Source organism: Lycorma delicatula, chromosome 4, assembly GCF_047948215.1.
Source record: "Lycorma delicatula isolate Av1 chromosome 4, ASM4794821v1, whole genome shotgun sequence".
Classification (NCBI taxonomy): domain Eukaryota; kingdom Metazoa; phylum Arthropoda; class Insecta; order Hemiptera; family Fulgoridae; genus Lycorma; species Lycorma delicatula.
In genome coordinates this window covers 129,256,435-129,284,424 of record NC_134458.1, presented here as the reverse complement: position 1 = coordinate 129,284,424, position 27,990 = coordinate 129,256,435, and the positions used below count along the sequence as shown (strand labels likewise).

General features: G+C 28.5%; 1 protein-coding gene across 1 annotated transcript in view; it reads left to right on the top strand.

Moving 5' to 3' along the window:
• Rbp6 (RNA-binding protein 6) overlaps window positions 1-27,990 on the top strand; it is a 967,859-nt gene that overhangs the window by 597,670 nt on the left and 342,199 nt on the right. The window contains exon 5 of the mRNA XM_075364169.1: window positions 18,314-18,362. Coding sequence (XP_075220284.1) covers window positions 18,314-18,362 — 49 coding nt within the window. The remainder of the gene's footprint in view (window positions 1-18,313; window positions 18,363-27,990) is intronic.

Here is a 27,990-nt window from a genome sequence, read left to right as displayed (position 1 = left end):
AGTAGCTTATATTGCATTAGACAATCAACCTACAGCTGTCAGATAAATTTATATATCCTTTTTTTTATTGTAAGAATACACAATATTTATCATTTGTATGATAAATAATTATCATATCCTCTGACATAATTATTGAAAAATAAAACTTTACTATTTCCTGGATTTAGTTAATCCGATATCATTTAAAAAGTTTATACATATTGTATGATTACATTCTATTTTGGTAAATTACATGAATTTATTTTTAATTATATTGCATCCCGGTCATCCTGAAAAACAGGGTAGGCTTGGTTTGTTGATAATTGATTTTCATAATCTCTTCCAGTTTTTCTGCTAAATGATACTATACCTTATACTCATTCTAATTTTAACAATTTAGATCGAAATAAAGTGTTTTATATTCTAATTCTTCTAAATACAAAGGCGTTCGTGATAAACTTTCTTGCGCTTGGTTTACCGAGAGGTACTTTTTGGCCATTAGTTTTTTAATTAACGACTTATAGGTTTCATTAAGGTTATTTATGAAAACTGATGTAATTATCTTTTGTTTGTTTTAATAAACTATTAAAATATGTCTGTCTAGCAAAAAATGAAATCTCACATAACCTAGATTGCTTCCAAAGGATCTACTTGTACGTGATGGGGTTTATAGATAACACTTTTAATGCTTTTATTCTGAATATTTAATATAATCTAGAAATTTCTACCATTATACCTAATCTTAATCACATACGTACCATTATTCAAATGCTAGTCAGGTATGGTTTCCTCCATATTCTGGTATGCTGTAATTCAATTAAGTGCTCTTCAGACACCACTATCTGATATTTCTATAACACATGCAATATTGTAGACATTCATGCTTTTTTAGCAGCCACACTACACACGCCAGTTTCTACAGGTTTCGTACTCTCTTAGGAATGCTAGACAATGAAAGCATGCATCTGGGTTGACGGATGAATTCTGCTGGGTAATGGTTTATAACATTTTGCTTGAGTATCTACGAGTTATTTCACATTACATCGTAGGTCTTAGTTAATACACAGAATTGAGAGTATTTTTGATGATGCGAGCGAAATCAACGAACTTTTGGATAAATATTTTTATTCATAAAAAATAAGCTACCAACTGTATTTATTTATTCCTTCCCATATTAACCGGCTTACGCGAAATTGCAGTTAATCTACTCTCTTTTTAATCTCTAAGAAATGAAGTTTATAGTGCGTTAAAAAAATGCTAAGCTTTACTGTGATTCGAACCTAGAATCTTCCGGATAATCGACGCTGCACCTACCACTCCGCCAAAGAGGTTGGTATATTTATATACATCGATTATTAGAGTAACAATGTATTTTAAATTCCTCCTTATTTTATATCTTCACATTCTGTTTCTATTTTTTTCATGTTTTTGAAATTGTTAAGGAAAGTACATTAATCAGTCAAAAAATAGGTTTTGGGTTTCTTGTTTGAAGTTTTATAACTTTTGATTGTATAAACTGATTTTGATGAAATTTTGTAGAGACTCGTATATAAAGAGAAATTTATTGGTAAACGTTTGGGGTTAATATATCCATGATGTGGGGGGGGTGTTTACGGGATCAGTTTTCTCAAAGTTTTGCAACCCCACTTTATATTAAGCTCAGTATATGCGAGAATACTTATTATCTTATCGTTTTTCTTTAAATGTTCCCCAAAATTCCCCCTTTCCCAAAAATTTAAAAAAGCTTATCTTTTTATTTATGACATATTTTTTAACCGAAATTTTTTTTTCTGAAGCATTGTATTAATGCAATTGACCCCCAAAGATATATTAGGGGGAAGTCGATAAAAATGAGAAATATCGATTTTTGGAATTTTTTTCTGGTTTATTTAAAACTTTAATAATAATATTACAATAAAATTTCATCATAATTCACCCCTACCCCCAAAAAACAAATCTTTGGCATTTTTTTATTGGTTGTCGATTTTTTAAAACATTGTTTTTTTACTCTCTTCCATTTATCATAGTAAACGTAGAAAAATCAAAAAGATTTTCTTGGAAGGAATTTTTGGAGACTGGGGAGCAAAAAAAAAATACTGCTTTTTTGAATTTTTAAAAATTTCTTTGGTTTACTTAAATGCAGAATGATAATATTACAAAACATCATCATATCACCCTACCCCAAAAAACTACCAAGAAAGAAAAATTAAAAATATTTTTATTGTTTTGTTTTTTAATACGTATTTCTACTTTTACTGGAAATAAATAAACGTTTAAATAAAAAAAAAAGTAAAGGAAAATAATATTTTCGCTTTTAAATAATTATATTAAAATTGCTATAGGAAATTGCAGTTTTTAATTTCTTAGTAATAACAATTTGAATGTAAACGTTTTCATCAAAGTAACTTCAATAAACCAGTATATTGTCAGCTTAAATTGAATAAGCTAATTTCATTTAACGAGCAATGTAATAATAGAAAGGAGTATTTTCTTTAGGGATGGATAACTTGGTTTTTATTATAATTAGTAATGGAGAAGCGGACAGAAAACAGAATGTAATCTGATAGTTTCCTAAATGCTATTCGCTTGAAACGTTTTAAAGAGATTCAAGTGTGACTTAATTGCAAACAACTGGAAATAATAGTGTGCAGAAGTAGTTGAATTTGAATTACTGAAACTGAAATGGTCTCATGCATCTGCATTTCAGCGTGTAAATGTTAGCGCATGTATGTATTTATATGGTATATTAGTGTGCTTGTGTTTGTAGATTATAGCCCGTTGCGCGGTTGGTGATCATTGTGTACCGATCAGAGTCCCCTAGTGTCTTGTCCCATTAACATAAAACGCTAATTTCAATTCAGTCGGGCGACCGTAGCGGCCTGGTTGCTGCGGTGAATATTACTGATATTGCCATACCCTGATCATTAAGTGCTTCATTTACAATCACCTTTATTCGTATCTTTCTCTCAATTCTTATTTTGTTGTTACCTAACTGTTAAAGATAAAATAACTATAAACTTCTTTATAGCATTAAATTTCCTATTAATTAAAATACTAACTTAATTGATATATATTTATTTACTACTTTCCCGGCGAATACAAACTAAAGAGCTATATTAAAGGGTAAAGTCCATTGAAGGTGTGATCTAGTGAAAAGTGGGTATCTGGTTTTGTAAATCTTTACAGTTTTTAATCCAGCTAGTTCATCTAGATAAAAATAAAACATATGTATGTTTTTATCTGTGTCGCACTGCTTTTGGCTTTTATCTCAGGAATGCCCAAATCGATTTTCTTCAAATTTGGCTCGGATATTTCTACATATGGAACATTGATCGTCTTAATTTTTTCCAAAATTCGGTCAGGGGGTGGGGAATATCGAAAAAATCAATTTCGACTCTCTTCAGAGGCATTTTAAATCCTTTCGGTTTAAATATTTTTCAAAATTTTTTAAAAGTTCATATATAAACTACCAAATAACGTCTACGACTTTTTCAAATTATAGACTTCGAACCTAAAATACAGAAAAGGAATTTTTAAATTTTATTTTTCCTATTTTAGCCTCTATTGAAGGGAGTGTTAGATTTAGAGACAACTTTACTAAGAAAATTTGTTAAGCGCAGCCTATATATCAATATTTTTAGAAAAATCATTTTCCAAAAATTCAAATAATTTTAATTATTAATTAATTTTTAATAAAATACAAAAGGTTTTATGTAAAAGATTTGTAGAATTTGATTGAATTTTCATAAATTGTAATATTTTATAAAAATAAAACCTTAAGAAGAAATTAAAAATCATTTCGTCAAAGATGAACGGGTTTAATTTTTTATCATGTTATTTCCCTTTTTTATAACTATCCTAATCATTCTTGGTAAATGATAGTAATTATTTTTTCTTGTCAAGAAGAAAAATCTTTTGTCAAATACTTTCGATAAGAAATAGCAGATATTTCTCGGTTCAAAATCAGAACTTGATTTCAAATTCTTCAAATTTTTACTTCGTCGTTAATATGTAATGCAATAAAAAGAGTAAAATAGATACAAATAAAAATAATTGGCTGCAACTGAAATAAACATAGTCATTAATAAAAATGCCAATTTGCTTTAGTTTTTTACGAAATGCAAAGGTAATAAAAAATTAATGAAATTTATCAATTAATTATAAATTTAACTTTAATTATAAAGAGCCTCCCAAATGTAATCGTGCATCTAAACAAAAAGGATCTCAAACAATAAGATACAGTTGAACTTTTTTTGATAGTGTCAGTAATGAAACTAATAGCTTAATATTTTAACAGGTAATTCCATATTTCATTGCTAATATTAGTTTTTTTTTCAATAACCACTGAAACTTTCATTTAATATTTTATTTTCATTGTTTTATAACGGTTTTAACGCATGCAGCGCATTTTTATGTTTAAAAATGTGTTTCGTTAGATTGTTGAATACACGTGTAAAATAAATTTTTCACCAAAGGTTTCCAGACAGTGTGATCTACTTCGCTATGCTGTGCGAAATTTGACCGACTGAATCTGTTAAAATTGCCTCCTAGTCTAGAAGACCATCCATCCTGAGAGGGAAAGTTAGATGACATTTCTGACCGTATAACTTAAAAGTTAAAAAAAATAGATCTATCAGAAACTTGGCACAACAAAAAGAAATCTCCAGGAGGAGTGTGAACAGAAAGTTTATTAAATATTTAGAAATGTACCCGTAAAAAAATAATTTCATTGCATCAATTTCACAATATTGATTTTCTCAAACGTGTTGAATATTAAAAGTCGATTTTGGATTTTATAAATGATTAAAGGAGAAGACTTCCTTGATGTAACTTTTTTTTAAAATAAAATTTGTTTTTTTATCGGGACATGTCAGCAGCCAGAACAGTCGAGTATGGTTCTCTGAAAAATTATTAAAAAAATTGGAGCTTTTTTGTTAATAATTTATTGTGTAACAAAATAATCATTTATTTTTCCATCTGCCAATTAAATGCGGAAGAAATTTCGGGAGCATATTTCGATAAGATGGAGCAACAGCGCACGCAACCAATTTTTCACTAAAATTTCTAGACGGAATTTTCAGGAATAGGCTTATTTCAAAGCACATCTGGCCACCGAGATCTCCAGTTCTTACATCAACAGATTTTTATTTATAAGAGCAATGCATTTAAAATACTCACATCATGGATGAACTGAAAAATAACATAAATTCTTAATGCAATCACTCCTTTGTTACTTAAACCTAGTATTTTCGAACATGTTGATACTTTTTCAGGCATGCCTAAAGATCAAATGATACCCATATTGAGCATCACCTGTAAATAAAAATGTATTATAACATTTATAATTTTCGAGTCTATCATTGTTATTTGAATATAATAAATTAAACGTCATAAAAATTGGTGCAAAATTTTATTTGTGATACCATTTATATTCAGTACCTAGGTTGCGCTGACTATGATAGCAAAGATTCCGACTTGCAATTTACTTAATATTTACTGTTCATCCAGTAATGGGTTTAGCTGAATAAATTTACACTTACTATTATTTTTAAATTTTATTTAAAACTCAGCATATCATTAAAATTGGCCCAAAATTTCTTAAGTGTTAAATGAATATCAGTAGACATACATACGGAAGTTTTAATGTAAACAAGAGTAACTATTCTTAAAAATTACTACACCCAATTAGTTTCGGTACTTTTTTTAATTTTAATTAGAAATTTATCACCCATTTTAGCATATTCTTTACTGTTCCAACTATTAACAATTTTTATTGGAAGAGAATTTTTTTGTGCACTTTATTATTTTCTATTTTATATATATAAATAATTTTATAGAGCTTAAGTATTTTACAGAAATAATATACATGCAATTTTATTTTGTACGAATTAATTGTCCAAAATCAATATTACATACTAATTTAGTTTAAATAAATGATAAATATTAATATTATTATAAATGTTAAGTTTAAATAAACTGAAATATCTGTATTTACAACTACATAAAAGGAAACAATTATATTAAACAATACTGTTAACGTAATAAAAAAACTACAGTTTTGATTATAAAATAATGTTTATTTATATTTTTTTTACTATTTGCAATATAATGATTAAAAATTTGAAAAAAAGTAATTTAAAACAGAAGGAAGGTTCGTTTACCGCTTGTTCTAGTGTAACCATCACGACTGGAATAAACCGTGCTACCGTACGCGAAATTTTACTGCCACTACCCATACAAAAGGGATTGAGGAGAACAATGACGTTCATTAGTGGGCACTTATCTCTAGGAATTATTCAGAGCGTCCTCTGTGCTGCGGTATCCTTCCTGTGAAAAGGTAGGATAGAAAAGGGTGGTAGTTGAAATGGACGTACAGGAATGGGATAGAGTTTATCTAGTGGTTTTGCTAGCTTGGTTAAATTGATTACTAAATGATGTTAAAATATTTTTAATCCTTAAAATGAAAATACAGATTAAAATTAAATTGTATTCCAATTCTTTACGTAATTTTTATATATATATTTATATATATATATATACATTTTACTCGTTTATTTATTTTTTATTAATAATAATATGTATGTTAATAAAACTTAAGAGTTAGGAGTTTTTCAGTGTTATTAGGGTTGTTTTCAATCATGCTAAGAATTGTTTTTTCTGTCTGTTTCGTAATAAATTAAAAACCTCTGTTCTGACAAAAAAGCACCGTCGTTAAAAACATTCATTCAAATTTTTAGAAGCAGTAAGGTGGATAAAATTTCAAACAAATTTAATGATTTTCAAACATGTAAATGATGAAATTATTAAGATAACTTCTGAAGTATTGTTAATTACAGGAGCGATCGGTAGAATTAGTTGTCATTGTAACTCAGTGTCAATATTGCCAGAGGTTACTAAAAACAAATGAATAATCGGATGTTCTTCTAGCGCAGAAGGAAGGGTTGAGCGCCAACCCTTCCTTAGCTTACTTCATGGCTGTAAGTAATATGAGCTCACCACCGAGACTGAAATATCATTCAAGACTAAAACATACGTCACCAAGATACAATTTTTATTAAAAATAATTTAGTTTTTTTTTTTTACCTGCTACCAGATTTATTATAATAAAATTCTTTCTTTATTATTCTTCCAATGATATTTATATTAATTTATTTTTTCTACTTTACCCTATGATCACGCTTGCAAATATTTGAAAATTATGTACGAGGGGCGGCTGAAATGTAATGTACACTGGAACGTCACGGGAGAACATAATATCACACAAAGCGATATGTGCTGCCATATTGCAGTTCCATATCCTTACTACTAACATTCCAAAACACGTTAACATACGCCCCCTCATTTTTTGTCAGTCGCCATTGTTATTGAGATAAGTTAACCCGCCTAAAACGTTGTGCAATGACTGAAATTTCAACGATGGAAAATCTGAACCCTAGTGACGCTGAAAATTTGAAAGAACGATTTTTCAAAATATTTTTTTCTGATTTTAGTCCATATTGAATGGGGTGTAAGATTTAAAGAAAACTTTACTTAAGCAGCTTTGTTAGGGTGAATATGATTATTTTTAGAAAAATCTCTCTTAAAATTTATTCCTTACCTATAAAAAATATATACTTTTTTTGGTTTTGGTCTAACTGTTTTAACTTTTATTAATTTTTTTTTTTTTTTTTTAATTTTTCTTCAACAGTTAAACGGCTTATAAAATTAAAGTAGCTTTGGCATCTATATTACATTTCGGTCTCAAAATGAAAAGCAATGTTTTTTTCATTACTTTCATAAAAGTTATACTTTATTTTTTCAATATTTTTAAACAATTTATTTTTGTTAGAGATCACTTCCTTATAAATATATTTTTTCTTAAATTTTCCCCACAGTGTAAGGAAGCTCCTAAAAACAAAATTATTTTATTCGAAACTTGGGAATTTTGGTGCATAAATCTTATTTTGGTAATCTGGATTTGATAAGCGCAGCCAGGAAAATAATGCCATATTTCGCCAGCTTTTTTAATTCGTTTGTTGTATCCTTAGTCATTGTGTCCATATTCAATTTCTGTTATTTAATAATTGAAAACACACTTTTTTATACAAGATTTTCTTTTTTAACAGAATTAACCCATACTATGGTTTTGTATACTTTTATTATATGTAATTAAAATATTCATCAAGTTAAAATATACGCAGAAACAAATAATACATTTTATTGACGATATCTTTCATAGGTATGAATTACTGCCTTGAATATTTTAAAATAAAGTATTACCAGAAATATATCACTATACGAAGAACGAGCAACCAAAACAAAGGCAGTTTGAAAGTAATGGTACTGTAAGGGTAAAAGATGGTCGTTAGATTGTTTTGCTAGTAGCTAAAAGAATCATGGGAAATCAAAGTTGTGTTAAAGGGAACAGGGTTAGTTTGGTAGATGGAGGGTGTATTTGTGTGGGGGGGGTTAGAGAAGAATACAAAAAATGGTGAAAGAGTGGAAACGTTGGGTGAACGGGAGCGAGTGGCGCCTAAAAGTGTGCCCCGCTGTCCGCTAACTTTTCTTTTAGAAGAAATAAACCTGAACTTCTACTACACGGCCACGCAACAATAAACATCTCAAATCTCCTCAACGAACAAAACAACTTTATAAGTAGAGAAACTTTCTACTGTTTTTCTTAGATCCAAAATATGGAAAAGGATTAGTAGTATAACAACTAACGTGACTGTCTATGTATGATATCTGCTACCGACTAAAAGATAACCGGTTGGCGTTTTCTGTTAACGTTTCGTTTTTGTATAATATAATACAATTTTTAGATTATTTTTCGACATGTATTTAAGTAGGATTTTCTTTGATGCCACTTTAATGCCGCTGTTTTTCTTCTTGTTCTATACAATTTGACCTAAGTTGTTTAGATTGTTACAGTAAATGTAACTTGGAAAGAACAATAGTATTGTTATTTGTAACAAAGGCATAGAAAGAAATATTATTTCTGTCGATATCGTAACGGATAATGTTATCAAAAACTTTGGAATTAAAATACTTAAATTTCAATTGGAAAGTTTTTTCAGATTTGAACATTGTTAGATAAATGTATGTACGTTTAAATCTTATTATTAACATTTTGTTGCTTCGTTTTTCAACAGTTAAGAATAACTTGATAAATCAGTTTTATAGCAGATCATTTTATGAGTACTCGGTTTTCTAATTCCATTTTGGATCTTAATGCTACGACCTTCTATAAAAACACATTTTCAGAAAATATTTTATCAAGATTCATTTAATAATTATAAAAATTCAAAACTCAAAAGATAATAGGAGTTTCAAAAAGATTACTGAGAAATAAATTTTCGTACTTTACCAGATGCTGGTTAAGCAAATATTGAAGTTGACCGGTTTCTGTGACTGATAGGAAGTACAGATGAGGTGAAGTACCTTCTTTTGATGCTTCTAAAACACCTTAAAAGACGTGAATTTAATGCGAGACAGTACATTGTTTAGGATTATACTTATTCATATAAATTATATACAATTAAAAATTATAAAATATTTATGTCGTTGACATTGTGTATTGTCTTTTTCTATTTTTACACAGGATTATGATTTTAGCGATTCTAGGAACTAATGAATTACAATAAAAATTATTCTTTTTGACTACGTAAGTGACATTCCAGGATTTCATTGTTATAAAAAACAGTAAAATGACTAACAATACGTACTAACAGATTTAAGAAGGAATTTTCTAATTTAAAATCAAACATTATTTAATATTTATCAAGTGGGTTATCAAATAAAGAAGCTTGAAAAGAGATTTTTTGATTAGTGTAACCCAGTTGTAATGTATTGTAGAAAAAATCTACCGTAAATTTAGGAATTAAAAAAAAATTTTATTAGATATTTGTTTACATGAAGCGCTTTATAGCAAGAAAACGAAGAAAGTTATAGGTAAATCACAAAACAAAAACAAAAAATAGAGGCTTTTTAAGTGTGATGTAAAGAAAAAAATAATGAAAATTAGGTAATAATGATAAAATTCAAAATAAGAGAAAATTTTAAGTCAAATCCTATTAAAAAAGAAATAAGATTGATGGGTCATTAAAATCATAATCCTATGATTAAAAATAGAAAAAGACAATACGTAATGTCAACAACATAAATATTTTATAATACGTTATTATAATTATATCAGATTTTTGTCATAGTTTTACTTAACCAAAGGTACAATATTTCTTAAAATTATTTTGTGAAAATTAACGTATTTCTGTCTTACGCGATAAAAAAAAATTTATTTAGACAAGTTTTACGCCCTTATCCAAAGAATAGTAGGAACTTTAAAAGAATTCGATATTTTACTTTACAAGAAAGTTATAGGATATTTTGTTTTTTTCGAAAAAGCCCCCCCATGGTCCGATTTTGGCCGTTAACGAACTCAACCAAGATTTTGGGACGCGTTATTTTTAAGGAACAATTTGAAAGTTCTTTGCGCAAAATTACGGCAGTTATCGTATCCACAAGAAAGTGAAATATATATACATACATATATATGTATGTTTTGTATATACAAAACTTCGACTTTAGGGGTCTGAGGATGTGAAACGCGAAGATATGTCGAAATTTTCTGGAAGTCGAATAATAGTGCTCATTACAATAGGTAGCTTTCGTATGAAATCTACCTAAAATACACCACTACACAGTCAACGTAAGTTCAAATCTTTTTCGACCTTAATTTGAACGTAACTCAAGAACGACTCAACCAACCTTTATAAAATTGTCTAATGCTCGACTTCAGATTTACTATTATGAATGTCTAAATTTCAGTGAAATCGATCTAGTAGCTTCGGAGATTGTCGGTCCACAACATTTTATATATAGGCCTAAAATATATATATGTGTGTAAGGAAACCCAAATTTAAGTGAATGGTAATTCGTCTCCTGATATTTTAAAACGTAAAGAAAATTTTCACTACCCCCCTCAAACCGTGCAACTGAAAGTAACACCCTTCTTTACTTCGAAAAGTCATTAAAAAACGTGACTATAAGTTGTGGTATAGGAGTCTGTACTATGTAAAAGTTTATGAAACAGAGTACGTATTGTATAGTATCTATACAGACTTTTTTTTTTTTTTTTTAGTACAAAATGATTGTTTTGTTGATGTCAAGAGTTATAAATAAATGTTGATATTTTTTTAAATGGTCTGGAAATAGATAAGACGATGCATTGCTTGTGCTTCTTTTATTTCCTTCTTATTTTATTTCGTTAAAAGGGGTTATCTTATCTGTTTAATGGTCACAGAGCTAAAGGAATGAACAGTAATAGACTAACAGAAAGGGACAAAATCATATGATTATATAAACGTATGATCAATACAAGTAATATAAAGCGGTCTACATTCATTTTTAATTTCCGTTCTTCTGTTTCTGTTAATGGAGGAGAGAGGTCGTCGTAGAGTTTGCTGTTGAGTTTGCAGTCTCTCGTGCTCTCTAACTCTCTTTCTTTTTAGACCCTAAAACCTCTCTCTTAACTTATACTCTCTCTTTTCTCCAATGAACACAACATTTTCATTCTCGTTTATTTTCCCCTCAACTCGTTTTGTCGGCGTTAGAGAGCCTAGAGTTTGTCGGGTGGAGAAAGTAGTATGGGGAGGTTTTAGGTGGTCGGAGTGGGATTACAGTGCCCGGGTTTTAATGGGCTGTGATGTGAATTATCTTATTCCCCTTGCAGTTTAATCTGAAAAGGTGCTAGTCAGTCTCATTCCCCAGCCTCTCTTTTCATTCGGTTTTTTTTTATATTTTTTTATTTTTCGCTCTTGCTTTCAGTGCGAAATGACGACTGGTTAAATCAACACGGTTCTGTCCTTCCTATAGTACAACCCGCCCCCCGCCCTTCTTGCTTTACCAGTACTCATCCCCACCAAGATTACTCTTACTATTATAACTCTTTCTCACTATGCTCTTACCCAACATTTTTTAGTTCCCTTACCCATAAACCTACCCCTATCCAATATTTTATTTTACTACACTCAACCCTTATTTTAATCAAAATTATTACTCTTCTTCAATTTCTAAACATCCATCCATTTACACTAGTGTCATTATTTAAACCTTTCTTAGTTTTATTTCATCATTATCACATAACTCTAATAATTACTAAGTAAACTTAGTTTTCAAAAGTAGTGAAAATAACATTTTTAATTTTGAAATTTATTATTATCTAATAAGTTATACATGTACATGGCTGAACATGTGTATATATTATACAAGTTTACATAAACAGACAAAGATGTTTAAGTATTCGCATGTGGAATCACTACATATAATAAAATGATAACTTGGGTCGTCCCTGTCTTCGCAATACACTAAAACTACTGGACTGATTTTAATAAAACTTTAAAAATTTATACCGTAGAGGCTTGGTATTATCTCCAATTAGAATTAACACGATATTCCTAATATAAATAAAAATATTCATTGAAAAAATAACATTAATCCTTTATTCTTTATTATATGAAGGAATTGAATAAAGTTAGCGAACATTTTGATTGTTTATTTTAGCTGTCGATATTGGATTGCAAAAAATTAAAAGAATACGCCTTCAAGAAAGAAAAGTTACCTTTTTTATTGCTCAGAATATGCTGAAAGAGTGAGAGTATTCTCGGTCCTCTGAAACAGCTGAAATCCGTGATTCCCGGTTAGCGCTACGCTCAGACTCTAGCTGCAATAAATTTGCAACGCGAGTTGCTATTAAATTCCTCAAGAGTTCATAGTGATGTCTTCGTAGAGGTAACCAAGTCACATAGGGATAGAAATGCCTTTAGCTGCAGTGTACAAATTAAATACGTCAATCGTGGCCATATTGGCGCCATGACAAACTGATGGAATTACACATTATTTGTTGTTGAGAGAGTAGATGCGTAAACATATTAAAACTTTATAAACCATTTTTGAGAAAGTTAGCTTGGAAATGTTGCATATCAATGCTTTTAAAAGAATAATGTCAAAAATAAGTTAAAATTCTATCATTGCTTTTAAAAAAAAGTTTATTAACTTTTACATTCATTTTAGGATAAATTAATTCATTAAAGATTAACAGTAATACAAGTTATTACTTATGACTGCATCTTGTAATATGATTATTTAAAAAAAAGATCTTCCGCCGTAATTATGATTTCTACCCATAAGAGGGCAAAAAGAGAGTTATTTGTTTGATTTATTTACGATTCAAATGAACTTTTAAAACTAAAATACAATTATAAAAATGTTGTGATCCGCAATCAAAAGATGTTTTTCTAATAACGAATGCATATTCCAGAAAAGCGTGTACGTGTAGTATCTAATAAGAATAAAAGGAGGTATAATTCGTTCATAAACTTAATTTTAAAGCGCTGTGATAAAAAACTTTTTTTGTAGTCATCTGTGATAGAATGATGTTAGTACATTTTTTCCAAATAAAATGATTTCTGTTAGTTTTAAAATTATTATAATTTTTTTTTTTTTATTTACTTTTTTATTATCTTTTTATTTATAGTCACATCAACAATTAGAGTCATTAACAACTCATAAATATTTGTGTGAATGTACCGGTAAACGCTTAATCTTGAACAGACTCAGGCTGACCATTCCTGAGACTTGTGATTAATTGAACTCCAACAACCAAAGAATACCGGTATTCACGATCACTGTATCGTGGATAACTACATTTATTAGAATTTGAAACTTATAACCTTTTGCTTCGAAATCAGCTGATTTACGATGACGAGTTTTGCCACTAGACCAACCAGGTGGGTTACAATTTTTATAAAAACTAGTATTGTGTAAAATAAAAATACAGCTTATTCGGTGTTAAAAAATAACGTAAAGTATTTTTTTTTAAAATAATTTTTGTCTCAACTAGAAAGTAAACGCCGTTTATTATCATAACATATATAATACGAATGTTTATTGTTTTATTTTCCTAGTCCAAGCAATTCATTTTGTTTTACATATTCATTTTATTTTTACTTATTTATTATTTTTAGCTTTCCTATTTATATGTTCGAACACTCAAAGAATATCAGGTATATAAATTATTTAGCGTTAAATAATTACATTATAAATTAATTAATACATTCAGCTAAATATAACCCTTTATTTATGTATGCCTGTACAATGTACTATCAAGAGCAAGTATGACAGAAGGATGTGTTCAAGATATATTGCTCTCCGTTACATTTACATAACTTTGAGGGATGGGATAGGGTTAGGAGATCATTCAATAGAGGAAGATAGCATTATAAGAGGGTGAATATGAGAGAGAGTGACAGAGATATTAGAATAGAGAAAGGGAATAAGCATGTTGGAGTATATCAGAGGGTGGATATATCTGAAATGTAAATTTATGCTTAACAATCAACCATGTAGCCACATAGGTTAACAACTGATATTATGGGTTAACCAGTATTATGTCTCATAGTCTCATATATATGACCAACCACATTATAAGCATAAATATAACTACACAGAGCAGACCGCTATTACATAGGAATAATAATTATGATCTTTAATATTGATAATGGAATGTTCCTAGTATTATACTATGCATACCGAGAGGTGCTGGCCAAATTTAAGGGGTCCAGAAAATTCAGGACATTAAAATAAAAAAATGTCCCAACTCGCTTAAATTTCCCATTCGTTTTGTGTTTTTTTTTTCAATAAAAATGTGTATATTTGAGTTATTTTAATGAAATTCGGCGTATAATACGGGCTGTTCAAAAAAAATGTACGCACACTAAAAAAGTGTCATACAATTCTTCAGTTCGCGTTGGCTTCGGGTTCAACTTGTAGTGCTATCGTTCAGGCACAGCAAGAGATAGCGCTAGTGTTAATCTATGCAATACGATCCAATCGTTTGATAATGTGCAGCGATATGGGCTATCGCTGCACACAACACAGCTGTGTCATTCGAGGAGTAAAAAAAATTCTAAGTATTGGATATTTGACAACGACAACGGAGACACGAATTTGAAACTGAACAACGTTTATGTTTATACGCCTAAGCATTGCTCGCTGGCGCTTGCAAAATAATTTTGAAGGAAAGGAAAAGTGACTAATTGGAACATTATTTACTTCCTTCTACGAAGTAAAATCGCGAAAAATTTCTGTTTTCAGATTTCAACGGAAATATCATTTTGCCTATCCCTAAATCCATTTTGACTAATTTCGGCGTGACGTCTGTACGTACGTATATATCTCGCATAACTCAGAAATGATTAGCCGTAGAATGTTGACATTTTGGATTTAGGACTGTTGTAACATCTAGTTGTTCACCTCCCATTTTAATGCAATCGACTGAAACAAAAGTGTCCAAAAAAGCCCAAAATCCATTAGATTTTGGACTTTTTCTTAACTGCAGTGATACATCCTCATTAGCTTTTCAACTATATATCATAAGTAGTACTTATTTTCATTGGTTCCAGAGTTATAGCCTAATAAGATTTGAATTAATGAAATATTTGGATCTTACAATGGGAACACATATCGGTTCAAATCAGACTTCATTTCCCTTTTTTTAACATTTTTTTTTAATTTAAATATATTGATTTATTAATAATTATTAACCTCTGATTGTAAAAAATATTACAAAAATAATAATGCAATATAAAAAAAAAATGTATATATATATATATATATATATATATACAATATAATAGGTGTACAAGTAAATCATGTAGTGTCCGCATCAGATTTGTTGAAACATCCGATTAATCGTTTTGTTTTTTTTTTCATTTGGTTGAAGGTTATATCATAATAATTAAAAAAAACATAGTATTAGATAGATATAAGACTTACATTTATTTAAACTGAATTAATATAAGCTGAACTAATATAAAATGCTGATACGGATACCACAAAAAAATTTGACGCAATGTGGTGTCCACCACAATGCAATTGTGTAACTGTCCACGTTATTAAAGAATTGGAGGATTATAACTCACTTTCAAATGAAATAAGTTTAAATGAAGTGTAGCAAAAAAATGTGTATATGTAATTTAATAGGTGTACAAAGAAGCCATGAAGGCGTACAAGGAAGCTATAAAGGTTTACAAGGAAGGGTATCCACATCAATTTTTTTTTAAAGTTAGGTTACTGGCCAGGCTTATTTAGATGCTGAACACATTAATTTTATCATCTATTAGGCTTTGTTTGGTGACAATTTCATTTCTTATTCAACAAGATGGCGCCCCACCGCACTTTCATTCAGACCTGCGTGTCTACTTGGATAAATATGTACCGGACCGTTTGGTAGGACGAATGGGCCCAATTGAGTACCTCCCTGTTCACCTGATTTAACTCCCTTAGATTTTTACTTGCGGGGTACCGTCAAGGACATACCTGTAAGAAGGCACGGTCACTAGTGGAACTACACCAAGAAATTGAAAAGATTGTGAAGCAATCCTTTTGACTGCTCTGGATGATGTCAACAGGAATGTACAGCATCGTGCTTAAAAGTGTTTGCAGGCCCGGTACTTACCCAACATTTTCCACAATATAATTTTGAAAATTTTTCATTTGATAATTTCAAAATAGCGGCCATTAAACTTTATTAATCATTAATATTTCATTAAATATTAGTTTTGTTAAATAATATTTTATTATATAAAATACAAAGTTGTTTATTGTGAATAAAATAACCCCTTATTTTTTAAATCGGTTGATAAACAGCGGAGATATGGCTGAATTTGTTCTAGCGCTATATGGCTGAAATTGAAGTTGATCTCAAAATTATACAGTCTTCATCATTTTCTATTTTTAATTCACTTTAGGAAGCTCACCCGTATACCTGTGCGCTGTGTTTAAATTAAGGTTTCGAGCCTTAAAATTTCATCTCTAAATCTAACGTTTACTTATTTTGTATAGAGTTGAGATTATATTTGCTTTTACTTCATGGCATTCAAAATCCTTTTAATGAAATCCTTTTGCACTTATGTTTACGTTGATTATTATTTAAATATCTCATTAACTTATCTCTGTTCTTGTTAACATCCTATAAATTTTTTGAATAATTCTACTTCTACGTATTAGTGCGTATATTTTGAAAATTGTGATTTTGTTTTTACTTATTTTTTATAACTCGTGAACTATTATCGTCCGTAATGTAATTTTGGCATCATGTAAATTTATTCCTCTGTTTAAAATATTTGTTATAACATTTATTATTGTTTACAATTGTTATACGTCGTACTTTAAAGTATTCTTACGTCATATTTTTGTATGTCGCATATTTGTAGATCTCATTTTATTGTAATAAACCTTCCATTACCAATTTTGCATTATTTAAAGTAGGATCTGTATTATATAGATCATAGGTTTTTTTTTTTGTTTTAACTTGTTTTGGCTGGCACCGACTTCAAAAATAGTTATTTGTTGTAAATATTTTTACTTTATTTAATAAATAAAAATATAATTATTTGTAACTTTTTAGTACTACTATTTTTTGAAGTCCGTTTTTATTTTTTAAATTATTTTATTCATATATTCTTTTTATAATTATTGTCTTTAACTTCCTCTAATACTTTAAAAATAATTTAATTTTACTTTAAAAAAAAATTATAAACAAATAGACTGCTTTATAACAACATTAATATTATTTTAAGCTGATATTATGTCAATGAACACTGATTTTCTTCTTGTATTCCACCTTTTATTAACAAAGCTCAATTAAAGCTTATATTACTTTTTTGAAGCTTTCTTAACAATGAAAAGCTGCAAGGAGAAACGTGTAGTAAATTTTCATTAAAATATATCTGAAAAAATTTGCTGTTTTTTTTTATTTTTTTATTTTTTTTATAATCGCATCAACAATTAAAGTCATTAGCGACTTATCAGTTTAATGTAACTGTACCGGTAAATTTGTCGTATTAAAGAAGTTCAGGTCGACTACTCCTGAGGCATGTAGTTAATTTAAACCCAACCACCAAAGAACACCGGTATCCACGATCTAGTATTCAGATCCAAATAAAAATAACTACTTTTATTAGGATTTGAACCTGAGAACTTCGTCATCAACTGATTTACGACGACGAGTTTACCAATAAATAATTTTCTGTTATTTAATAAACTATTATATTTATTACTTAAAAAATATGCAAAGGTTACAGATACGTAGCAGTACAATTTTATAAAATAAATATAACACAAATTCTCTTTAGGACGCTGCTTTTATAAGTTTTACCTCATAAAATCATACATAAATATCTGCATTATTTTTGTTTTTTTCTCCTTGTTTTTATTAATTATTCAATAAAAATGTAGTTCTTATTTATTCTGAAAACTATTTATATAACTTGCTGATTTATAATTTTTATTGTTTCAGATTGAGGATGCTATGCTAATGTTCGATAAACAGACCAACAGGCATAGAGGTAAGATATTTTGTTTTTAAATAGCTCGTTTTATTCTCAAGTAAAATCTTTTATTGTTGATTTTACTTTCACCGTAATTATCCGAATGATGAGATTTATTTTAAATAGCTTCGTTTGAGTATTTTATAACCACGTTAATTGTTAATATAATTAAAACAATTATTATTTACATATTAAAACAACTATTTTTTTAATTTTATTCTAGGAAACATTATGAAAAAGAATTAAAAGCTAAAGATTAAAAGCGAATCCGATGGAGCATATTTATTAAAATAATTGAATAGATAGTATCCTTAATTGCTGTTTATTTGAGTTTAATCCGGAAGTCCCAGGTTCGAGTTCCATTCATTTATACTATTCCTCGCTTGTACAAAACACATTATCATCCATCATAATGGATATACAAGTATGCAAAAAATAATATCAATCGGGATATTAGAGCTATTCGTTGTCTCTGAACTTTCACTTACGGTGATGAATCACGATTAAAATGAAGGAGTTTTTTCCAAGAATTATTCTTTCTTTCAACCGGATTGGGCACACATCGAACTGGTCGGAGAGTTCGTCTAATCAACTAATCATATAAAAGATTTTTTATAAAATTCAAAGAAAGAAACCATATAGTGTCAGATCGGGTGACCATGGAAGTCACTGCAAACCAGCTTTCACATTGGGTCCCTGCCGACCGATTCAATGGTAGAGGAAATCGTCTTTCAACTGTCCCGTATAAAGTTATACCAGCTAGGATGCGCACAATCTAATTGCGCAAAAAAATTCTCTGGTCCATGTTTGCAAAGGAGGAAAGATCCGTGTACCCAGTATATCCAAAAATCCAACTTTTTTTACGCTTGTTTCAGCATAAAAGTATAGCCCGTAAACTTGAAGCCGGGAAGTCAGGCACAAAAAACATTTAAATTTGGGAGTCCCTTAGAAGTTTAAGAGTCCATAGAGAATTTTCTAACCTCCAGATTTGGGAATTATATATGTTAACTTTTAAATTCTGATGAAATGTCTACTCATCAGTAAACACAATACGATCAAGAAAGTTGTCTTTATGCTGCAGCATTTCGATCGCGAAATCGGCAAGAATAGCATATAAAAAAGAAAATAGCCTTACAAATAAACTGAATAATCATATTAACACCCATAATTATGATACCAAAATGATTTTGAATAAAAAGGTTTCGATGAAATTAGCGAAAATAACAGAAAAAAAACAGCATCAGAATTCAAAGAAATCTAGGTTTTTTTTTTAAATCTGTAGGTTTCAAAGCCGTGTAACACCTGTAACGATTTGGACGGAAAGTAAGCATTATCTTAAAACACTCCATACTGCCATCAAGGCATTCCTTATTCGTGGTTAGGCTCTCTGACACAATTAAAAGTTTCTTTAGATACCATAAGTTATTCCGTACGCTTCCCTTTCCCTTTATACAGAGATCTGATTGTTTCAAACTGATTATGCCATCGACGAATGTTATTGTGACTTTGAAGATCACAATAAAATTTCTTAGAAACGGGGGAATTCACGTTGAACTATATACAAATTCACATTTAGCAAAATGCAAACACAGAAGGCTTTCGGTTCGGGAATCAACAATCTTTGCTAGTTGCCCAGTCAACAGGAATTAATCTACAATCATCCGCGCAACTATAACTGTCCTTTTTTCTCTTTAATTCTCACAAATTAAAAACTAAAATTCTTCATTAAACCGGTATTATTGGGCATGAGTTATGATTTAACGAAGATATATCTCATTAATTAAATATTACTTAGTTGTATGGGCGTTACTGAAAAGTGGACTCATATTCTTGGTTTCATAAATTAATTTTTAAATTCTTGTATTAAAGTTTACTGCTATTTACAATTTTAAAGAGAAATTTTTTTTTTTAAATAACATTTTGCTTATTTTAGGAAATAATATTTACTTGAATATTAATATTATTGAAATATTCTATCCTCTAATTTTGGTAAATATTTTGATATGTGATATTTTTTCCAAGACAACTTTGGTTAGATTAATTTTACGACAGTATTAAATTTTTATTTAAATACTATAAATAACTCTTGATATATATACTGATTTTTCTTTAAAAAAAGTTAATAATAATGATTCCGTATAATTTTTAATTTAGAGATTCTTGCCAACAAAAATTACACAATTTTATTTTATTTTTTGTCATTTGAATTTAATTAATGACATATTTTGACTTAAGTTAACACTTGTTTGTCCTGTCTAAAACTAAACCCTATCTGTAATAATCGGTGTAACGGTTTGTTTTGGGCAATCTAATCTCAAAATAATGTTGCATAATTTTTTTTTTAAATAAATTATTTTACTTTTGTACACTATTTTATTTTATCTCCGTTTGTTATCCATTTATTTAGTACAATATTTCTTTAATTAATTTTTTTTTATTGCAATAACTTTAATAACGCTCTTTATTGTTATAACTTAAATAATAATAGTCAGTGAAAGATGATAAATTTTTATTAGATTTTTGCATAAATATTTCAATAAAATATTTATATTTTTTCTATAACCTGATATATTTTTATTTTTTTTTGTAGCTTTTTTTTAATATCTTATATTATTGATGGTAGTTTTATATTTATTTTATTGTTTTATCTTAAGCATATAAAATGGTTTACTGTATCACTTTATTGTACAGCGATACACTGCACATTTAAATTAAATTTTATATATTACTTTTCTATAGTTTTTATATTTATTGAGTTAGCGGAAAATTTTATTACATTGATTAAATTATTTATTTCTGTTGGTTGAAAGGCATAATTTAAAATATATATATATATATATATATATATATATATTTATTTGTTATAAAAAATATCGTATATGTATACATAAACGAATCGTCAAGTTATACGTGCACACGTTCCACATATTTAACTATATGTAATGAGTGTAGTAAAAGTGTGTAATATGGTTATGTTTTAGACCTAAATAGAACAAAGTTGCATATAAATTTTATGACGGCTTTATATAATCGTATGAACCAGGATTATATTGGATATTTCCTGGCTGTATTGCATTCATTCCAGTTTAGTAATTGGAAACTGAATGGGATTTACTGAAATATTTTAGCCACTTCTATTACTACTACCTCAATCCTCCCTTTACTCCTCTGTACCCTTAAAATTACTATTATTCTAACCACTTAGTCCAATATATTATTATATTGAAAACAATGAATTCTTCCGTAAACGATTTCTCTAATTATTTAACTATGTATTAATTCTGCCGTGGTTTAGTTATTTTATTACAATTTTATTCTGAATCGAACAGTTTTATTTTCAACCAAAAAAATAAATGTATCTGTTTAAACTCGAACGTAATAATTCGATTTTAGATATTATATTACTTCAGTTTTATAATGCAGTGTATTTTATTTTTATGTTAATGAACCGTTTAGTTTTAATAAAATTTAAATTTTATTAATATAAAACATTCTTGCGCAGTTTTGCGCAAGACATACTTTTTGTTATTTTATTTTCTATAACTTTTTACACGAGAAATATACAAAACATTAATTAAATATGAAAATTAAAAGAGGTATAATTTGATTATTTAATATTAAAATATATTTTCTCTTTACAAGATAATTAAATTATTATAACCTTTAATTAATGAATTAAACATAACGAGTAGACCCTACACATAAGCATCAACTTTACTCATTTACCACTATGACTCACTGCGTAAGTGCGTATGAAAAATACACCAATAAAAAGTCAACTTAACCTCAAAATGAGGTTATGTTGTCTGTTGTCGATCTTAGATTGAGCGTAACTCAACAATGTAGTCAAACAATTTTCATCAAATTTTTACATGCATAACTGCATATAAACTACTACAGTATGTCCAATTTAAATTGAAATTGATCAAGTAATTTTAGAGATTTTCGATCACAAATTTTATACATACCTATATATATAAGAAGGGCGCCCCACTCTTTTATTATTCGTGATATAAAATCTAAAGGAATTTTCTTAGTAAATTTATTCACTAATGCATTATTATAATAAAATGTAGCTGAGATGTAATAAATAAATATTCACATAAAAGCACATTCTCTACCGTGAATAGAAAACAGATCTGTAGATCATCATTATTAATGTAAAATGTTATTTGGATTTAATCAAAGAGTGTATTATAAGCATTTATTCTTGATTTAATTTGAAAGTGAAAATCTTTTAAAAAATTTTTTAGTGCATCTTACGTACTTTTAAAATTTTGTTAATTTTTTTATTTTATTTATACTTTTTAGTCTCAATTAGTCAGTATATTATTACGAAACTTCTCGGACACAATTTCAGGGAAATGTGTTAATTTATCACTTTTAAGCATATTGTATAAATGATTACGTAACTCTTTACTTGTAGACAATCGTAGATGGATTTCTTCTGAAATATAATTATGTAGCAAATGCAATAGTAAATAATCCATAATTAATTGAATTATTTTGATATTGAACAATGAGAAAAAAGAGTTTCGTTGATTGTAGGTATGGGAATAATTTATTCAAAAACAATTCCTGCCAAATATTTGATTTTTTTCTATTCAAAGAATCATAAATACTGCATGCATGAAATGACAATTATTGCCCTACACAGTCAAGTCCAGTGCGAACAACAGTATTTTAGACAAATTTTTACTCGGTCCATAAAATTCGTATTGATAAACTAATTCCGATTCCACCTCCACTTCTGCCTGAAAAAAGTAGCACATAAAGAATCTACATTCTTGTTTAAGAAAAAGGAAATATGTGAAAAAACACAAATGCAGGTTATACGTATCTAACTGTAAATAAATTAACTGCTCCCTCGAAGAATTTCTCCTTAAAAATCAAGAGTGTCGTGTTTACTAATTATTAAAAGTTGATGTTGAAGAAACATCATATAGCGACGATTCAGGAGAAAAAATGAATAACTGACCCAAACACATTTGTACTTAAATTAATCTAAGAACAGTGATTCACTGGCACTAGTTAACAGCTGTCGCATACATAACCTATCTTCACATTATAGGCTACTCATTTTCTTGCGTAGCTGAAAGCACACTATGCGTCGAAGTATTTCCAACGCATGTGCGCTTGTTTGAATTTCCGTTATTTGCAAACAAAAAATTGTGTATGAAAATAAGATTTTTTATTAAATTTTTGTTATTGCAATGCATTGTCATTGACAACAAGCATAGGTGCAAAATTTTAGCCTTCTATCTCGTCTGGAAGTAGATTAAATATTGCTGACAAAATTCTGACTATCCCGTCATGCGATACAGTGCACAAAGTTAAATAAAAGTCTACAAAAATAAATTTTAGATTTTCCCTGTGGAAGCAATACAATTGAATCGTTTCACGTTCGTGACCAAATTGGTTTAGTTCATTATTAATAAACGATGTTCATGGAATATATTTTAATAGTTTTCTCTTAAATTTATTTAATGATATTTTGGTTTTAAAATCATTCTTTTTTTGTTCATTATTTTTCCCAAAAAAAATTTTATTTATTTAAAAACATACATAAAAATATATATTTGGTTCTATGTTTATAAAAAAATCCAAAATACACCAGATTTTTTAAAAAGTTTATTAATGCAAGAAGTTCGTCATGATCAAAACAAAACGAGGGAAAACATTTTTACGCGGACATGGATGTCGGCTGCATCTGTCACGTTGTATATCATTGGGCTGGAGAACCCTCAACGATGCTCATACCCCTGGAATATGCGCTACTCGTACAAGCCCTTATCTTGCTATGTCATAAATCGACCTCTTCGCCAACTCGATTCAAAACACAACTCTGTTTTCTGTCGTAGCTAATATAATTATTTATTATAAGCTTAAAATTTTTATTGAATGATGGATATGTTTATTTATTCTGTTATTAATTCGGTCGCTCTTCATTGTATCAGATGTACTTCATATATTTAGTAGATTTAGATTATTATTTATGTGTTTATTATTTTTTTCATAGTTGAATTCTTTTATTCCGCCTTTATTCAATATATTTCTTGTCGAAAAATTTTATATAAAAATTATGTTGTCTGTGAAAATCCTCTACGTTTATTTATTTCTCATATTTTCATAAAAAATAAGTTTTATTTTCTTTAGATGTTATATATAGTAAGACATTTCTTGATTTTTATGCAATAATAAAAATGAGAAATAATTTAGTTACTATGAAATAAATCCAAAATAGCTTGTTAAACAACTTATTACAACCAGAATATAACTTGTACTAATAAAAAACACGAGTGTTTAATTTGATAAACACATTAGTGTGCTATAATTGAAATCAGTGAATTACAATAATAAACGAACGAATTGAAACGATTGTCATTAGCAGACCAGCTTCGAAAAAAACTGTAATAAAGAAGGAATATATGCGTATACAATATTATGTTTTTTAATAGAAAAATCGTAGAGAAAATGACACGTAAACTGAAAACGTAATAATACGTCATCGAACTTTTTTATAATATTACTTGGACCGTTATATTACGTCAAAGTTCAGCAAGACATTAAATTTTGAAAAAACTTTCTTATACAAAAGTAGTTTATTGCACTAAAATGTTATTGATGTAAGAATTAAAATTTTCAAGCTTCGTAAACTGAACAGCTTACAGTTGGCTGAAGTTCTAGTATCAAAACTACTAACTGTATACAATCATGGTTTCCTACAAAAACAATACCACAAACATTCAATCTTATGATTTATTACTAATGCAACTGACAGACAACGAACGTCTTATCCATAAAAAATTTGATTACAATTTAGCTCCAAGCTTGCAATAAATTAAAGAAATTTTTAATTATGTAATCACAGTTTTATTGTCAAAAAAATTTTGAAAATATACTTAACATCTTTCCGCACTTTAAAGATAATATTGCATTTTCTCTAGAATAGTCAACGTCTCGGCAACACAACCAAAAACTGACGTAAATGTGCGTTTTCAAACGGTATATATTATTTTTTAGTTTTATATTATTTTCGATTTCCATTGAATTACTATGTGAGTTTGTATAAATAATAGTCCCCATTACATTTATATTTTACCATATTTGTTCGTTATACCAACACACATTAGTCTCTCGAGTCAGTTTTGTTGTAGAAATTGAATTAATTGTTATAAATACAAATTGCTCAAAAAATATATTATTTTAATTTTTTTTTCTTCTTCCCCCCCAGACAGATCCGCAACTAAAGATAAACTCGGCTCCGAGGAATACCATAACCTCTAACTACCTCGTCGGGAACAAAATACCAGCCAGGACTCGGTCTTAACCCAAAGGGACCCCCCACCGGGACTCGGTCTTTATGCCTTGCCTCTAATATTATAATATTAATATTATTAATCTTCATAATCTTCACGCTTTCTTGTTAAAGATTTTGTTTTTAGTCCCCTTAAAAGTAGAAAATATGGTTATAATAGAAGATATTATTTATAATATAAAGTATATTAAGAAATAATTTCCTTTTAAAAACATTCGGAAAATTACGTAATTTCTTTATCAATAAATTTTCTTTGAAACAAATTAAATTTAATGATAAATCGGCCTATGAAATTAACTTTTTTATATTATATTTTATTGATTTTGTGCATTTCTTGGTTTCCTTTTCTCTTTCAATTCTGCGCTCTAGTTTAACTTGCAATTTCCTACATCCTAAGTTGTTCCTTTAATACTGTATTCTAACATCTGGTTTCCTTCAGTTTTTACAATGTTTATCTTAAGTCCTATCATTAACAGTTTTTATGTATTGGTGCAGTAATACTTATTATTATAATATAGTATGATGCAGTACATGGCTCATTAACTCGTTTCTTCTTGCTGCCCTAATTCTGTTTTATTATTTATTAACCAGTGTGTAATTCGTAAAATTCTCATGTAATACTGAATTTCAAAAATGTTTCTTGGCTTTTTTCTCCATGCATTACAGTGTTTAAATATTTTGTATTACCTACACCCATGTTTAGTTTGTACATGAAAACCAACATTTGTTACTTTATTCATAATTTTATACGTTTAGAAACCAAGTTAATATTATTTTTACTAAATAATGTTTCATATTTCCTTATTAGTAAAGTTTTAGTTAATGGATTAATCTTTAATTCATTGAAGAATCATCACATCAGTCTACTATGTGTAACAAAATCTTGGATCCTAAAATATTCTTTAGTTAAATATAATGCTTTAAATATCCCAGCAATAATACCAACAGAGGTAAAGAACAATTTTCGAAAAATGAAAACAACGTAAAAACATTTCCTGTAATTCCGCTTTTCTTACTGCTTTAGTTACGTAAGTAAATAATGAATCAGCCTGTTTTTTATTTTAAAAATAAAGACACTTATAAATAACAAATGTATTTTACACCGGGGAGTGTAGTTAAATGGAATTTATTTTAATAGAGTTATTTTTAAAATAGGTCAAGAAATAAATGTGACTAATATACGAATAGGTTTAAAATTCATAATTTTCCATGACTGTTATGCATTAACAATAGTTTTATCCTAAGTGAGCAATAATAGATTTCTATTCAATTTTAAGTACTATTTTATTATAAAATGGTAAAAAGATTTTGTTATTATTAAGATTAACAGTAAAATTCAAGAGAGAAATAGAATTGTTTAGTAAGTAGTGGGAAGAAGGGTAACCTGCTTAGATGGTCGGAGGTAGGCAACAAAAGAGAAGAAGTTGGAAACCGTTTTAATATTAAATGTGAAGAAAATAGCGAGCTCGGTTGAGTATGGTTGGATGGTTGATGGTAAGGGGTAACGTCTGGACGGACTCAGATACCAGGTAATTGCAGAGAGGTGGAGCCACGTAAGACGGAATTTAAATATGAAAACTGTAACAGCAGGAGCAGCCGGTTAGAGGAACACAATTTGCCGTCTACATGCAAATGCGGAGTTGTAGAAATAAACAAGGTGATTCTACTGTAATACCATTGGGCCAGAATTCAGTACTTGTTTTCATATATAGCCCCCCTTTCACGTAATACTGCCCTCAAACCTCTCTTTCAGTTTTTAACATTCTTTTTTTTTTACGCGTACTCTTCTAGTTTTTTCTTCGTTATATATTTTACCAATATCATCTATGTTTAGTGTTTTGCTAGATTACAATACAGTATAAAAATTGAATTTCAAAAGTATTAAAATGTTGTATTAAAAGTAGAAAATGGTAGCTTGTTCTCCCAGAAATAAAAAATTAAAGAATTTGATGTACATTAAATTAAATCTTAGGATGAAATTGTTGAAGTTTTTAACAGTTAATATAATTCTAGTTTTTTATAATCTACACAAATTTAAATAAACAGATTTACAATTTCAGGAATACTGGTATATTTTTATTTATTTTCTCTAAGTGAGCGAAAATTAAACTGTACCATTCCGTATCAGCAAAAGCTGATAACTCAAGGAAATTAACAAATAAATGTTTGGAACTCAATTCTAAATGCATATTAAGAGATAAATTTATTTATTTACTATTATTTTTCACTATTATAAAATCCTGTATATTAATAGTTTTTCATTTTTTAAGTGATATTTATTTTAGCTGAGTTACTTTAACACGCTTAGCAAAAGATTAATTTTATTCT